We start from the raw sequence: 17,433 nt of genomic DNA on the forward strand, positions 1-17,433 counted from the left end.
TGTTTGAGCGCCCTCGTTGCCCGCCCACCGGTCTCATTCTGCCTTGCCCGTTCTGCTGAGTTAAAACCATGTCAGAGTTTTAGAGGGAGCCATGTTTGATACGAATAATAGTAGTGATCCCTTTCCATTTTCAGAGTGCTTTTCCATCCATTATCTCAGTGCCTCTCAAGCCATATGCCCTTGGAACACTGGTGATCCTAGAGCTGAACCTCTCCTCAAGTTTATTAAGTGCAATCTTCCACATTTTAGAAAGATACTCAGTTAATGGATAGACTTTTCTAAATTTCAGGTTTTTCTCCCATCAGGTTTACTTGATGAAAACAAATATTAACAGAGATTCAGATATGTTTTCATATTTTTTGAGATGTGGAGAACTCCATTTATATAATATAACCATGTTTTCTGCTAGTAAAGTCTTGTTGCATATGATGAAAATATATTGATGAGTATTTTATGGTGTTTCACAAAGAGAAAAATGATTTTTGTTAGGCCCTTTGCAACCAACAAATTTGAAAACAATGCCATTTGATTCACCAACTAACCTGTGAGGTAGGGTAGAAAAGGAAACTGATTGAGGGGCATAAATGATTTCTCTATGATGTGTGTCTAGTGAATGATGGAACCAGAACCGGAGTTCAATTCAGTTCAACTCAACATTTAATGTGGAGAAATAGAGAAACGAATGAGACGTAGTACCTTTTTTTTTTTTTTTTAAAGATTTTATTCATTTGACAGAGAGAGACACAGTGAGAGAGGGAACACAAGCAGGGAGGAGTGGGAGAGGGAGAAGCAGGCTTCCTGCGGAGCAGGGAGCCCGATGCGGGGCTCGATCCCAGGACCCTGAGATCACGACCTGAGCCGAAGGCAGACGCTGAATGACTGAGCCACCCAGGCGACCCTGGCATTATTCCATTTTAAAGTATTATAGTACACTTATCACAATGAGCACTGAGTAATGTTTAGAATTGTTGAATCACTATACTGTATACCTGAAACTAATATTACACTGTATGTTAACTGTATTGGAATTGAAACAAAAAAACTTAATAAAAAAGAAAGTAAAAAAAATAAAAGCATTATTTCCTTTTATAATATTATAAATGGTATATTTTATTTAATCCTCAGATATTCTAGTTATTAAAGACCCTGTTTGAGGACTCTAAGACTCAGAGAGATTAAATGACTTGCCTAAATGGCTAGTAATTTCCAGAGCCGACATTTGAACCAAGCGTGGTCAGAATCCATCTGATGTCTATGCTATTTCCATTTCATATAAATTACCGTTTCAAGCTTAACAAGAACTTTAGGTGTTAAAGGGGAAGAAACTGACACATAGAGAGGTCATTCAATGTCATTTAGTGACTAAGCAGACAGGCTTTAAGTCCGGCTTTTCTTTGGCTTCCATCTAAGTATAGTGCTTTGTGCAGTACCAGGCTGTGCCTCTTGGTCATCCCAGTCAGGGCCAGGCCTTCTGTCTAGTGATGTCTCTTGAGTGTGCCACATTGAGTTATAAACATAGTCACTTGATTTCTTTGCACCTTATAGCTCGTTATGGACTGTTCGGAGTACCATCACCAAATCATTCAGGTCCTCGGGTGTTAATTTTTAAATTTTCATCACCAGAATTTCTGGAAGCTAAATATGCTGCAGGCATATCTGCCTTTTCACTTGAAGATTAGGATGATACTGTCCTTCCCAATTTTCCCACCCTGGAGAATGCCATCTTAGTGATAGGCAGACATTATCACTTCTGTAGAATCTAGAAGAGAGAGCCTGGGCTTGGGGCCACAGACCCAGCTTCCAGCCATGGCTAGACATAAAGTGGTTACCTTTGCTATTTCCTTACTATTATGACCATAAACAAGTCACTTCCTCCTTTTGGGTCTCAACTTTCCCCTTGGGTAAAATTAGGGAGGGAAAGAAGGAGAGACTGTATTATCTCTAGGAGCCCTTGCAGTTATAGCAGCCTGTGAGTCTAATCTGACTCCTTTTTCTGCTCTTTCCCAGCAAAGTTTCCCAGTAACCCTGGGCAAGTAATGTGCTTTCAGAGGACCTCAGTTTTCTCTCTGTAAAGTAGGGATAATAATATGGACATTTCTTTACAAAAGTGGTTTAGTAATTTATCCCATGGCCTATTTGGGGGATCATAGTGCAGTCCTACAGGGATCTAAGAATGGCCACCCTGGGCCATCACACACTGAATCCAGGTCAGTCACAGGAGTGCCAAAGTTTGATGGTGGACAGTAGTCCATCGTCCCCGCCACCTTTCTCCTAGCTTCCCTTCGCTTCCTGCCTGACTCTCCTCCATGTGCAGTCAAGGTGGCCTTCCCCAAACACAGCTCTAGTCATGTACATGCTTTGCACAGATATCTTGAATAGCTCCCCATGGTGGTTATAAGGGCATGAACTCAGACAGTGGGGATAGAAAGGAGGGGACGGGTATGAGAAAGCTTGTACAGGTAAAATTATAGGAACCGGTGACTGATATTATATGCAGTCAAGCTCTTGCTGGCTATGCTGGCCCTGGCTCAGAACTGAAACATAATGTCACAATGGGCTCCTGATAATGTGGGGAGGTCCAGGCATAGCTAGGCTGACATAGAAAAGCAAGTGAGATGCCAAGAGGGATACTGGAATCAGCTTGTTTTGTTTTGTTCCCCTAAAGCGACACCTTTGAAGAGCCTTGGCATTTTCCCTGGTTCTAAAAGCCTCCTAAAGGCTTTAGAGAAGCTCCTCCCTTCTCTGCTGGAAAATTTTAGCAGCTCCCCATTGCATTCCAACGTTAGCATTCTTCACAGCTTTGACTGCAGTGCTAAATGTCTTGATGAGAAATCTGCATTTGGCCACGAGTGTGGTATGCTCTGAAAAAGAGAGAGCCAAGCCCCTGTTCTTTGACAGTTGGTCTCTAGAGGTTGGCTTCTCACTCATAGCAAAGTCTAGGACCCTGGGGTGGCCACCACTGTTAAGAACTTTAGCAATGAGAAACTATAAGAGACTACGTGATAAAAGAGTGGGTAAGATCTTCATCATAAAGATAAGAAATCCAGAAACTATAAAGGCTATAAAAAGTTTAGCAATGCAGAGGCTACAGTGGAAAAATCCCCTGCATTGGGGGTTAGAAGGTCTGGGTTTTAGTTCCTAGGATCTGTCTTGACTGGCTGTGTCACTCTGGGGGTCCCTAAGTCCCTCCTCTAGATGGGAGTTAGGTTAGATTATTTCCAGTTGAGAAACTTTCTTTTTTTTTTTTTAAAGATTTTTTTAAATTTATTTATTTGAGACAGAGAGAATGAGAGAGAGAGAGCATATGAGAGGGGGGAGGGTCAGAGGCAGAAGCAGGCTCCCTGCCGAGCAGGGAACCCGATGCGGGACTCGATCCAGGGACTCCAGGATCATGACCTGAGCCGAAGGCAGTCGCTTAACCAACTGAGCCACCCAGGCGCCCCGAGAAACTTTCTTGATCCTTATCTATGTTAGGTTAAATATTTATTTTCCCAGGCCTCATTTTTAACTTTTTACTGCAGCCTGCACAGGTTGATATGTAGTGAAATAATACAAAAGGGTAAAGTAGAAATAATTTGTCTATCTCTCAGTTCTTCTTTTTTTTTTTTTTTAAAGGTTTCTTTATTTATTTGAGAGAGAGAGACAATATACAGATTTTCGTTCCAGGTCTAGGCTTGATTTCTACATAATATTATTCACGTGCATTCTCTCTACCTCTCAATTCTTAAAAGGAAGACTAAATAATTGCAGAATTTCTAAGCTAGGAGGGCTGGAAGAGATCTAATGCTGAGTTTCCTTGCAATTGATTTAAGATACTGATGAAAGCTAAGAATTCTTTCAGAAAAGTACACACGCATGTAAAATTTTGCATATAAATTTTGGGGTTGATAGACCACTTGAAATCCCTCACTGGGTTCTAGATTAAGAATCTGTTATCTAGGGGCACCTGGGTGGCTCAGTCAGTTAAGCGATTGCCTTCGGCTTGGGTCATGATCTCAGGGTCCTGGGATCAAGCTCCACATTGGCCTCCCTGCTCCGCGGGAAGCCTGCTTCTCCCTCTCCCACTCCCCCTGCTTGTGTTCCCTTTCTCGCTGTCTCTCTCTCTATCAAGTAAATAAATAAAATCTTTAAAAAAAAAAAAAGAATCTGTTATCTAGCATAACCCCACCAATTTGAAGATTGGGAAGGTGAGGGCCAGGGAGGGGGCTGAGTCTCATAACAAGTTAATTGCAGAAGATAGTCATTTGTATTTGTGTTAAAGTAATGCCAGCAATATTCCCTCTCCTTCTGTTGGCTGATGTCACAGCCCAGAATGGCAAGGGAAGCTACCCATTCCTTCCCAGGGGAACTTCAGTTTGAAGGTAAGGTAACCTAAGAGAAAAATGGTAAACAAATTGATTTGAAAGACTGATTTCTTTGATATCAAGATGGGATGATTAGAATTTTTTTGTAATAACACTTTGATTTATTTTCTTTCTCCTTTTGTTTTCTGTTCAGCCCAAGAAGAAGAAAGGAAAAGTGGAAGTTAGACCCATTAATTTGGGGACAGATTATGAATATGGGATTTTAAACATTCACTTGACTGCATATGACATGGCCGTGGCAGAGAGTTATGCCCAATATGTTCACAACCTCTGCAACCATCTATCCATTAAAGTTGAGGAAAGGTATGAAGGATGCCTTTGCATGGGATGTTCTTGGTGTGAATAGCATGCTCTGCTTTGTCATTGTTGTTAAATGAGGTTTTGAGACATAGTTTACATTTAGTAAAATTCACCCTTTTTAGGCATATAGTTTACCACAATCAGAATATAGAACAGTTACACTAACTCCAAAATTTCCCCAGTGCCCAGGTGTAGTCATAATCCCTGGCAACCAACAATTGATTTTCTGTCCTGTTGTTTTAAGTCTCCAGAACATCATGTAAATGGAATCATACAGTGTGTAGCTTTTTGTGTCTGACCTCTTTCACTTAACATAATGTGTTTAAGATTCTTCCATGTTTTTGGAAATATTTTATTGCTGAGTAGTATTCCATTAAGTGATGGACCTTAATTGGTTTATCCATTCAGCAGTTGATATACATCTGCATTGCTTCCAGTTTATTGGTGATTATGAATAAAGCTGTCATAAGCATTCTCATGTATGTTTTGTGGGGCATATATCTTTTCTCCTGGATAGCTACCTAAGCCTGGGATTTGGGGGTTGTATGGTGACTGTATGTTTAACTTTATAAAAAACTGACATCTGTTTTCCAAAGTGGTTGCACCATTTTGTTTTCCCACCAACAGTGTATGAGAGTTAAAGTAACTCCTTTTCCTGGTCAGCATTTGATATTGTCAGTTTTTTTTCTAAAGTTATTCTAATAGATATACAGTGGTATCTCGTAGTTTTTAATTTTCATTTCCCTAGTAAATAATGATTTTGAACATCTTTTCATATGCTTATTTGCCTTCTGTATATCTGCTTTGATGACATGTCCAAGTCTTTTGTCCATTTTTAAAATTGGGTTGTTTGTTTTCTTATTATTATGAAAATTCTTTTTCTATTTTTGGATACCAGTTTTTTTTTCAGTATGTCTTTTGCAAATATTTTCTCCCTGTCTTTGACTTACCTTGTCATATTCTTAGCTGAGTCCTTTGGAGGGCAGACTTTTTTAAGTTTGATGAAGTTCAGTTTATCAATTTTTTCTTTTATCGTTCATACTTTTGGTGTTCTATCTAAGAAAACTTTGTCTAACTCAAGATCACAAGATATTCTCCTGTGTTTTCTTCTAGAAGTTCTGTAGTTTTAAGTTTTACCTTTAGGTCGATGATCCATTTTTGATTTTGGGGTGGTTTTTTTGTATATGATGTGAGATATGGGTCAAAGTTCTTTCTTTTCTTTTTTTTCTTCTTATAAATATCCAGGTGTTCCATTTATATTCATTTATTGAGAAGATTTTCTATCTTTATCAAATTGTCTTAGCACTTTTTGAAAGTCAGTTAACCATGTATATGTGGGTCTATTTCTGGACTCTATTCTATTGTGGTGATTCATGTATCAATGCTTATACCATACACCAGGTATCTTGATTACTATAGCTTGATTCCTGAAACTACAACTTTGTTCTTTTTTTTTTTTTAGCAAAATTATTTTGGCTATTCTAGGTCCTTTGGCTTTCTATAAAAATTTTAGAATTGGGCGCCCGGGTGGCTCAGTTGGTTAAGCGACTGCCTTCGGCTCAGGTCATGATCCTGGAGTCCCGGGATCGAGTCCCGCATCAGGCTCCCTGCTCAGCGGGGAGTCTGCTTCTCCCTCTGACCCTCCCCCCTCTCATGTGCTCTCTCTCTCCTCTCATCCTCTCTCTCACATAAATAAATAAAATCTTTAAAAAAAAATTTAGAATTAGTTTGTTGATTTCTACATAAAGGAACCTGATGGAATTTTATTAGGATTATGTTCAGTCTGTAGGTCAATTTGAAGAGAATTGACATCGATTTTGATTCCCCTGATCCATTAACAAAGCATATCTCCCCATTTATTTAGGGTTTCTTTGCCTGCTCTGCTTTTCATTTACTCTTTGGATTTGCTGGAAAACTGTAGGGGAGGAGAACTAACACTTCCTGGCTAGCTACTTCAGGCCAGGCACTTTATATATCTCAGTGTTTCAGAAAGTGTGGGATGCCCTGTAGTTTGCTTTAAATAACATTAAATCACATGGTGAGAAATTTCTTCCCTTTTTAACTCTCATTCAACCTAATTATGTCAAGGAGAAATTCTTTGTGTGGTTGTGGTCATGCCACTCTAGCACTTCCTAATCTTCATAACAGAGAAGGGACCTGAGACTCAGAGTCTTTGGCTCTAGCTAGAATTTTACAACATTATTTTGTTTTCTTTTCATTGTACTTTTTTTTTTTTCTTTAAGTAAGCTCTAGGCCCAATGTGGGGCTTGAACTCACAACCCTGAGATCAAGAGTCGTGTGTTCTACTGACAGCCATCCAGGCACCCCCACTGTACTTTTTAAAAAAAATTTCTCTTAATGGCAGCTGATACTGGTGATATAAAGTCAGGCTTATTGAGATACAATTTACCTTTAGTAAAATTCACCCTTTTAGTGAACAATTTTCTGTGCGTTTTCACAAATGCACACAGTAAATACCATCATACTCAAGATATAGAACTTTACATTATCCCAAGAAGTTCCCTTCTGCCTTTGTAGTTAATCCCTCCCCTACCCCCAGTCCCTCACAAACAGATCTGTTTTCTGTCCCTATAGTTTTGCCTTTTCCAGAATGCGATGTAAGTGGAATTATACAGTATTTTTCCTTTTGAGTCTGGCTTCTTTCACTTAGATAATATATTTGAGACTAATTTCTTTTGTTGCCTGTATCAAGTAGTTTGTTCCTTTTCCTTGCTGATTAGCATTTCATTGAATGGATGTATGTTTGTTTATCTGTTCAATGGTTGAAGGCCATTTGTGTTATTTCCAGTTTTTGGCAGTTATAAATAAAGCCGCTATAAACTTGTACAGGTTTTTGTGAGAACGTAAGTTTTCATTTCTCTATGTAATTGCTGGGTCGAATGGTAAGTGCAGTGGATTTTTAAATTTATAAGAACCTGCCAAACTGGGCACCTGGGTGGCTCAGTTGGTTAAGCGACTGCCTTTGGCTCAGGTCATGATCCTGGAGTCCTGGGATCAAGTCCCGCATCAGGCTCCCTGCTCAGCGGGGAGCCTGCTTCTCTCCCTCTGACCCTCCCCCCTCTCATGTGCTCTCTCATTCTCTCTCTCTCAAATAAATAATAAAAAATAAAATCTAAGAACCTGCCAAACTGTTTTCCAAAGTGGCTATATATACCGTTTTCTTTCTCATCAGCAACATGAATTCCAATTGCTCTACAAAAAGTTTTTTTTTAATTAACTTTTTAAGTGAATTGATTTAAAGAAAAATATTTAATAAATAATCATTTGGGTGGTTTGTCATTGTGGCAAGGTAATACATGGCACAGTATGTGAATATGGCAAGATTTATACTTCCTTACTGATTAGATAGTAGTATGTTCCCATTTTACAGATGAGGAAACCAAGGCTCAGAAAGCCCAAAAGTCACAGAACCAGTAAGTGGCCTAGATTTAACCCATTTCTGCCTGACTCCAGGATTTTTAATTATAGGGGGTCTTATTTTAAGTCCTTAAGTGAAATTTGAACTTTTAAACCTTTATAACTTAGTGTAACTGTGCTAAACATGCTGTCTAGAAGATTGGATAATAAGCTGTGACTTTAGCTCTCACAGCTGATAGTACTTCAATTGTTTTAGGACGAAAGATGTGCTTTATCTTTTTGTGATGCCCCAGAGAGTTGGTTGCTCTTTCAGCACTTGACACACACTTCTATCATGTCACTTAGTGCTCTGGGCTATAATAATCTATTCATGTGTCAGCTCCCCTCCCCACTGACTAGTGGGAACTGTGTTCTTTTTTTTTTTTTTATTTCTTTAGCATCTAACGCAAGACCTGCCACATGGGGGACATTAAGCCATTGTTGAAAGAATGACAGGCTCTTGAAAATGACTGCATGATCCAATTGTGTGGTATACATGGGATGCATTTCCTAAAGTTTAATGAAAGTGCTTTAATTAAAATCAATTAAAAAACTACTGATTGAGCCTTTTCCTGCTATGTGGTAGATATTGTACTAGATAGACATCCTGACTGGAGGAGACTAAGGAGAATGTCCCTGATTTCAGGGAGTGTGTGTGTGTGTATACAGCATAATGTGCAAGGTGGTAAGTGAAGGATAAAGTGCAATGTCAGTTCAAGGAGGCTGAATAGCATTATAATTTAGAGCGATGCTTCCTCAAAGTGCCACTCTGCAAAGATATCAGAAGCTTATGCCAAAATGTACATTAGTGCTTTGCTCCCTTCATCAAAAAAGTCTCACTATTGAAAAAAAATGTCTGCTGAATTAAATAGCATGTTTAGTGACTGTTGCCTGCTTCTTATCTTGTCTCGGACTGGTAACAAGCAGTTTGTTCACCAGCAACTTGTCTATGGACCATACTTTGAGTAACAAATGGTTATGAGTACAGGCTCTGGAATCAAACTGCCTATGTTCAAATTCTAGTTCTACCAGCTAGTGGCAGCATGACTTTGGTAAATTCTGAACCTCAGTTTCCTCATCTATATAATGGGAATGATCATTTTCTTATTCCTTTAAGTTCTGAAAATTAAACAAGATAGTATATGATAGCACTTAGCAGAGAGACTGGAACATTGCAAACACCCTGTAAATTATATTGTTATTAATAATTAATGAGAAGTTTTTTTGTTTTTGTTTTTGTTTTTAGCTGGCAGGGGTTAGGGGTAGCTTCTGTGGTGGCAAAGAGGCATTAAATGTCATTTACAGAATGTTATCATCCCTCCAGTAGGTCAGCTCCCTGGAATAGTGCTTTGAAGTTTCAAAAGGACTTCTTAAAGGGTGCTGTTTTGTTTGTTTGTTTGTTTTTGTTTTTAAAGATTTTATTTATTTGAGAGAGAGAGAGACACAGTGAGAGAGGGAACACAAGCAGGGGGAGTGGGAGAGGGAGAAGCAGGCTTCCCACTGACCAGGGAGCCTGATGTGGGGCTTGATCCCAGGACCCTGGGATCATGACCCGAGCCGAAGGCAGACACTTAACGACTGAGCCACCCGGGTGCCCCAATTGTTATTAATATAATAGAAGCTTGCCTATGGTCATACATCTAATAAATGGCAAGATCTGGATTTGAACTCACTTTTTTTCAAATTCTCAATTCCCCGTAATTGGTTCTCCACACAGCTTTCGGTGTGATCTTTCTAGAATGGAAATACGATCAGGTTACTACCATGCCTTAAAATCCTTCTATGGCTTCCCATTCCTTTAGGATCAGAGTTAAAGTTCCTCACATGGCTTGCTAGGTGCCTGATGGCCTGGGCTTGCTTCTCTTGCCTTAACTCATATTTCCCTTCCCCTCTTCCTCTCCCTCCAGTTAAAGTGGGGCTTATCCCTTTCCACCTCAAGACCTATGCATATGCTTGCTCTCTAGAGCTTAGAATACTCTTTCCCCTTTATGTAACTAACCCCTACTTTTTTCTTAGGCTTCATATTGGATGTCAGTTCTTCAGAGAACCTCATTAAATTAGGTCTTTATGTTATATATTGAGGAGAAGTAAAGATTATATAATTTCCCTTTCATAGCGCTCATTCCTTGCCCTCGTAATTACTTGACGATTAGTGGCCTTCCTTCTTAGACTCTAAGATCTATAAGGCAAGGACTGTTTCTATCTTCATTAACAGTTTAACCCTGAGACCTTGCCCAGTACCTGACACATAGTAAGCACTGAATAAATATTCACTGACTTGGATTGAGTTCCAATAGTCATGGACATGATTCCTAGAACAGCAGAATGAATGATGTGCTGCTTTTTGCCTCTTCTCTGCTCTTTGCTCCAAATAGCACAAAGCCTAAAGAGATGTTCATTTTCAGCAACTCACTGCCCTGCATTGATTGAGGTTTTCAGACCATCGTATTGTTAGGCATTCTCGCTGCCCAGCTTTTCAGAGATGAAATGATTTTCTTTTCTTCTGATTTTCATTTCATCATGATCCATTTTTCCTCTGGGAGTGGCAGGGTAGGGCTCTGACCTTGAGATGGAATTGGGCAGGGGAGCGGTGTGCTGGCTTTTGTTCTATAAACGGTCTGCACTGCTGCAGCTGCAACTCACCCAGGAGGGGAGAGGAAGAAGCCTATCCTGCAGGTCTCTTAATTTGCCTGCCTCCCTTGCTGAGCAGCTGCCTGGAGATGGAAATCTTACTCATCTGGGAGCAGCTTCCCAGCCTGAAGCTGATCTAGCCCCTGTGCTTTGTGGAGAATAAAAGCATCGCTCAGCATCACTCTCTGTAAGGCTACTCTTTTTTTTTTTTTTTCCTTTTTCTTGAAGTCCACTTACATTGTTTAAAATGGAGGTACAGGGGTGCCTGGGTGGCTCAGTCGGTTAAGCCTCCCACTCTTGATTTCGGCTCAGATCATGGTCTGGGGTCGTGATATGGTGCCCTGCATGGGAATCCGTGCTCAGGGCTCAGCCAGGGAGTCTGCTTGAGGCTCTCTCTCACTCTCTCCCTCCCCCTCTCCCTCTGCCCTTCCCGGCCCCCACTCATGCAAATGCATGCTTGGTCTCTGTCTCTCTCTTTCAAAAATAAATAAATCTTAAAAAAAAGTAAAATGGAGGTATGATTTATATTTACTAGCGTCCACAGATTTTAAGTTCCCTAGCACGCCAGCAGTCTCCCTTGTGTCCTGTCCCAGGTAGTACTTCCCGAAGGTAGCATTAGTTTGTCATTTTAGATTGACTTTTGACATTGAGTTATTTCATTTCTTCCCTTCTGTTTTTCCTGTCTAATCATCCAAGTAATGTTTATTGCAGAAAATTTGTAAAGTGCAGAAAAGTGTAGACACTAAAGAAAATTTACATATATTCTTAACTACTCAAAGGCCTATTCTACTTTGAAATGAACAGAGTTCCCAGTATTCTTTATCAAACTATGTCTGGCTTTTCTGTTAGTTCTCTTTGAGGGCCTCTCGTGCCTTTGTAGATCTGCTTCACTTTTTGGAATGCTCTCCAGGCAAACACCTATATGTTTATTTTTAACATCTTGATAAAAGCCTATCCCGCCTGTGAAGTCTTCTCTGAGCCCCCTTTCTCTCTCTTGTCCCTGTAATATTCGGTACATGCCTATTATTGCCTTTGTCTTACTGTAGTGAAGATGTTTGTCTCTCCAAAACACTCTTAGCGGACTCCTTTAAAGCACAGGCTGCATATTGCCCACCAGCATGCCTAGGACAGAACAGGCTTTCAGTAAATGTTTGTTGAATGAATGAATGAATGAATGAATGAATGAGTGAGTGAATGAACAAATCAAAGACATCTTGCTAGTAAGTGTTGAAGAATAAAATGCATGCTCAGTGGCACGAATGGACAATTCCCACTTCAGTCAGTCAGTCTTATCTGCAGAATGTCAAGAAAGAAAAATAGCATTTTAGAGTGCTTTTTACTTTCCTGAAAGCTTTACATAGTTATTTTATTTGCTCTTCCATAACAAGTCTGTGAATGTGTCCTTATTTATGTAGGGAAGTTATTACCAAATTTGAATTGGAAGAGGAGGTCAGAGATTGTGCTGGAAAGTGGGAAAGAATGTTATTTAGGGAGGTTACCTGGAAGAGTCTGTAATACCTAGCATTTACTGTTTTTTTTAAAGATTTTATTTATTTGACAGAGAGCGACACAGCAAGAGAGGGAACACAAGCAGGGAGAGTGGGAGGGGGAGAGGCAGGCTTCCTGCGGAGCAGGGAGCCTGATGCGGGGCTCCATCCCAGGACCCTGGGATCATGACCTGAGCCGAAGGCAGACGCTTAACAACTGAGCCACCCAGGCACCCCTAGCATTTACTGTTTGTAAGAGCAAGGGAACTGGCGTTTGTAGGCATATTATGCCAGGCAAATTGCTTATGTAATTTCACTTAATCATTACAACAACCTTATGAACTAGGTATTATTATCCTTATTATCTCCATTTTGTAGCTAAAGAATCTGAGACTCAAAAGCTGAATTAATTTGTCCAGGGTTAAATAGCAATTAAGTGGCAGAGCCAATATTTAAATCCAGGACTGACTGTTGTGTCTCTAGTCCATTTTCCATTATATCCATTATTCATTTCGTAGAGGGCCATGGCCCTTGCTATCAATTGATGAAGCTTTGTGTGACATGAAAATTCAGGAATTCTACTGTTGTTATTTCATTTATCTTCATTTTGGTGAACTTTCTGATAAGACGAACACAGCACTAGTACCCATTTCTGTGTAGCCATCGATCCTATCTCATCACCATGCCTGATCTTCACACGTCTATTGATAGAGACCTAGATTGTAATCCTCTTTATTCTGGAAGAAACTGAGGTCCAGAGAGACAAGTAATTTGCCTTAGTAAATATTGCTAATAAGACACAGGGCTGAGATTTGACCTCAAATCTAGTGTTCTTTTCATGGCTATGAAGCTGATCATAGCAAGCACAGTCTCTACAACAGTATTTCTCAAGCTGGGGACATTTAACAGTGTCTGGAGACAATTTTTTTTTTATTTTTTTAATTTTTATTTTTAAAGATTTTATTTATTTATTGGAGAGAGAGAGAGTGAGAGAGAGCATGAGAGGGGAAAGGGTCAGAGGGAGAAGCAGACTCCCCACCGAGTGGGGAGCCCAACATGGGACTCGATCCCGGGACTCCAGGATCATGACCTGAGCTGAAGGCAGTCGCTTAACCAACTGAGCCACCCAGGCGCCCGAGACAATTTTTTTTTTAAGATTTTATTTATTTATTTGACAGAGAGACAGAGAGAGCATGAGCAGGGGGAGGGGCGGAGGGAGGGGGAGAAGCAGCCTTCCCACTGAGTGCAAAACCCAAGGCAGGGCCAATCCCAGGACCCTGAGATCATGACCTGAGCTGAAGTCAGATGCTTAACCGACTGAGCCACCCAGGCGCCCCTGGAGATAATTTTTATTGTTACCACATTGGAGGGTACTATTGGCATCTTGTGGGTAGAGTTTAGGAATACCTAGGCCAGCCCCCCACAACAAAGAATTATTTGGTCTAAAATGTTAACAGTGCTGATGTTGAGAAATCTTGCTCTTTGAAAACAGTTGGGTTTCATGCCTTATTTCTCCCGAAGAGGTGAAATACCCAAGGTTAGCCTCCAAAGTGATGACATTGATTCTTTTAGAATTGGCTCTTCTTTAGTAGCAGCAAATAAGTTATTCATCACCAGATTTTATTCAGTGTTGTGTCAGGCAAGAACTAGGGATGTAGAAAGGCATTAGACATAGTCTGCCCCCTCAGGGAGTTTAGAGGCTTCTGGAGAAGGTTTAGGAGGAGCTGGTTCCTTCCCCCTGGCTGCAGATGAAGAGCCCTAGATTCCAGGAGCTACTGCATTGCGGAAGTGGCTGTACTCAGGGACCCCCCTGATGGAAGTGGTGCTGCTGACTTAAGGGAGCCTCCTTCACAGTCCCCTCTTCCTTCCCATAGTTATGCTATGCCCACCAAAACCATGGAGGTGTTGCGGCTGCAGGACCAAGGCAGCAAAATGCTCCTGGACTCAGTTCTTACCACGCATGAGCGAGTGGTTCAGGTAGGTACTCTGGGAGAACCTTGAAACATACTTGCCTCTCCTGGTTTTTCTGCCTCTTTTTTCTCCTACCAGGCCCTTCTTTTCCTCTTGGCTGCCCCTTGCATGATGATGTTCTTTAGGGTTTAGTTCTTGATCCCTCTATCTCTCCATATGTAATACCTTCCCTCTATGCAATTTCATTCATTTCCCAGGCCTCAATGACCATCATTATATTCTGACAACCCCCTAACACATATCTCCTAGTCCTGATGGGTTATAATATACTGATAACCCCTACATGTACATCTCCAATCCTGACCTTTTGGTTTAGCTTCAAACCTGATATCCACTTGTTTATTGGACTTCTCCACTAGGATATTCCACAGGTGTCTTACACTCAGCATATATAAAACTAATTGTAGAAGAACTGATGTTTTTCTTTTTCTATAATCCTCCCCACCTTTGAGTCTAATGTTTAACCCTTCTTTGTCCTCTGATATCCATTCATGCACCTGCTGAGAGCAAAACCCCTTTAAATCTAGCTGTGGTTTCTGTTGTTTTACTGCAGAGACAGATGGATGACAACCACATTACCATGAGGGTGCCCAGAGTTATTAAAAATTCACACTTAATATCACCCCTTTTTATAGCAGCTTTATTGAGAGTTTATTCATATACAATTTACTCTTTTAAAGTGTACAATTAAATGGGTTTTAATATATTCACAGTTGTGCAGCCATCACCACAATCAATTTTTGGACAATTTCATCACCCCAAAAAGAAACTACCCATTTACAGTCACTCCTCTTTCCCCATTCCCCTAGCTTTTGACGACCACTAATCTCTTTCTGCCTCTGTGATTTTACCTCTTTGGGACATTTAAATGGAATTGTACAATATATGGCCTTTTAGGTCTTGCTTCTTCCACTTAGCGTGTTTTCAGGGTTTATCCACGTTGTAGCACGTGTCAGTGCTTCATTCCTTTTTATTGCCAAATAATATTCTAACATATGGACATCACCCCATTTAGATCCACTCAAGAAGTATATCAGCAAGATAATGAAAGGAATGTTAAGGTAGTAACACCTTAAATCTATGCTAACTTTAAAAATAATTAAGTACTGGGGTGCCTGGATGGCTCAGTTGGTTAAGTGCTCAGCTCTTGATCTCAATTTGGGTCTTGATCTCGGGGTTATGAGTTTAAGCCCTGCATCTGGCTCCACACAGTGTGGAGCCTACTTTTTTTTTTTTTAAGATTTTATTTATTTATTTGAGAGAGAGTGTATGCACATGCGCATGGGGGGAGGGGCAGAGGGAAAGGGAGAAGCAAACTCCCTGCTGAGCAGGGAGCCCGCCCAGGTGGGGCTTGATCCCAGGACTCTGGGATCATGACCTGAGCCAAAGGCAGACTCTTAACCCACTGAGCCACCCAGGTGCCCCTGAGCGCGGAGCCTACTTAAAAAAAATAAGTAAGTAACTACTTAACAATCTAGTTTTTAAAATATCAGAAATAAATTATTTGGGGGCACTTCCTGCTTCGCAGGAAGCCTGCTTCTCCCTCTCCCACTCCCCCTGCTTGTGTTCCCTCTCTCGCTGTGTCTCTCTCTGCCAAATAAATAAATAAAATCTTAAAAATAAATAAATAAATAAATTATTTGGGATACAGATCTTAAAGATCTAACTTGCCACTCAGGCCCACAGGATAAAGTTTGGACTCTTTAGTGCCTAAATACTTTTATGATTCTCTTCCTGGTTTTCCTCTTCTCACCCCATTCGTTGTAGCGACACATGGAACTAGTTTTAATTCTGTAGTACGGTGCTATGCATCCACATTTTACTGAATATTGTTTCCTCTGCCTTGAAAACCCTCCATACTGGGCGCCTGGGTGGCTCAGTCGTTAAGCGTCTGCCTTCAGCTCAGGTCATGATCCCAGAGTCCTGGGATCGAGTCCTGCATCAGGCTCCCTGCTCCAAGGGAAGCCTGCTTCTCCCTCTCCCACTCCCCCTGCTTGTGTTCCTGCTCTCGCTGTCTCTGTCTCTGTCAAATAAATAAATAAAATCTTTAAAAAAAAAAAAAAAGAAAAAGAAAGAAAACCCTCCATACTACTGCTGAATTCTCCCAGTTTACTCCTGTTTTTCTTCAAGACTCCACCTAGAAGTTACCTTTTTTGGAGGCTGTCTTTGACCCCCCCCCAAGTTAGGTAGAGATATCTCTTGTGGGTTCCTGTAGCCCCCTGCATGTCCTTCTACCACACATCTGATTCACCTCTGGATTCTCTGCACAAGGTCTGACACCAGTCAGGTCTATGTGGGTAAATCTGAGTTGAATCAGAAAGTCGTCCTGGACTTAATAACCTCTTGGTCCAGTTATGACATCTGTTGTCTACAGGGGCAGATATTGGCCATGACTATGTCGGCAAGCAGACCCCTTGGCTGATGGCAAGAGAAATCCTGTAGAGGCTGGGCTCTGAAACCAGCTCTGTGTGTTAATCCTCCACCCACAGGCCCTATAGCTGCTGAAGCTGACATTTGAGCCCATGCCATGTCTGCCCAATCACCTGGCTTTCACTACCCTCTCTCAGAGCATCTCCTTTCTTTTTGCAGATCAGCGGTTTGAATGCTACATTTGCAGAGATTTTTTTGGAAATAATCCAAAGCAATCTTCCTGAAGGAGTCAGATTGTCAGTGAAGGAGGTAGGTGCTAGTTTGAGAAGAGGCCCCCTAGTGGCCTACCTGTGCTCAAAATATGGATAAGAGCATCTGGCTTTAGAAACAAGACAGAAATGTGGGTAATAAACAGAAAAGCTGTGCAGACCAGTATTACCGTGATCATTTTCCTGGCCCTTCCAGTGCATCAGTGCTGATGGGTATGGACCACAGGAGTTGAACTCCATCACAGTATCCCGATGTTAGGAGTGAGCCCGTAATTGTGTATAGAAAGAACATGATTCAAGAGTACATACAGTATAATTAATCAGAACACAAATATGGAAATGTACTTTAAAGAGGTCTTTTCTGGATCTTCAAGGCTTGACTGTAGCCTGACTGGGAAAAGAATGCCAATCAGAAGGAAGTTTGGCATAGAAAACTTGGAAAACATTAGGAACCTCAGCCTAAATACTGAGTATTTGGGTCCGTTTGCCGAGGCAAGCCTTGTTGTGACACAGATCCATCAGGTCATTTTAGACTGATGCCATTTGCTGCATCCAGCTCTCCTTGTTCTGAGCCCATGCTTATTAATCCTCTTCTTGTTTTTTGGGTTTCACATAGATCTGTAT

The 17,433-nt window shown here is 40.9% G+C and overlaps 1 protein-coding gene across 3 annotated transcripts in view; it reads left to right on the forward strand.

Annotated features, from left to right (window-relative positions):
• MRPL48 (mitochondrial ribosomal protein L48) overlaps nt 1-17,433 on the forward strand; it is a 49,859-nt gene that overhangs the window by 31,738 nt on the left and 688 nt on the right. For all 3 annotated transcript variants that reach the window (XM_034995162.1, XM_034995165.1, XM_034995163.1), the window contains 3 exons: nt 4,498-4,667; nt 14,074-14,176; nt 16,760-16,849. In XM_034995162.1, the coding sequence (XP_034851053.1) occupies nt 4,498-4,667; nt 14,074-14,176; nt 16,760-16,849 (363 nt within the window). The remainder of the gene's footprint in view (nt 1-4,497; nt 4,668-14,073; nt 14,177-16,759; nt 16,850-17,433) is intronic.

The sequence above is a fragment of the Mirounga leonina genome, unplaced genomic scaffold (genome assembly GCF_011800145.1).
Source record: "Mirounga leonina isolate KUSES-001 unplaced genomic scaffold, KU_Mleo_1.0 Mir_92, whole genome shotgun sequence".
In the NCBI taxonomy this organism is placed as follows: Eukaryota; Metazoa; Chordata; class Mammalia; order Carnivora; family Phocidae; genus Mirounga; species Mirounga leonina.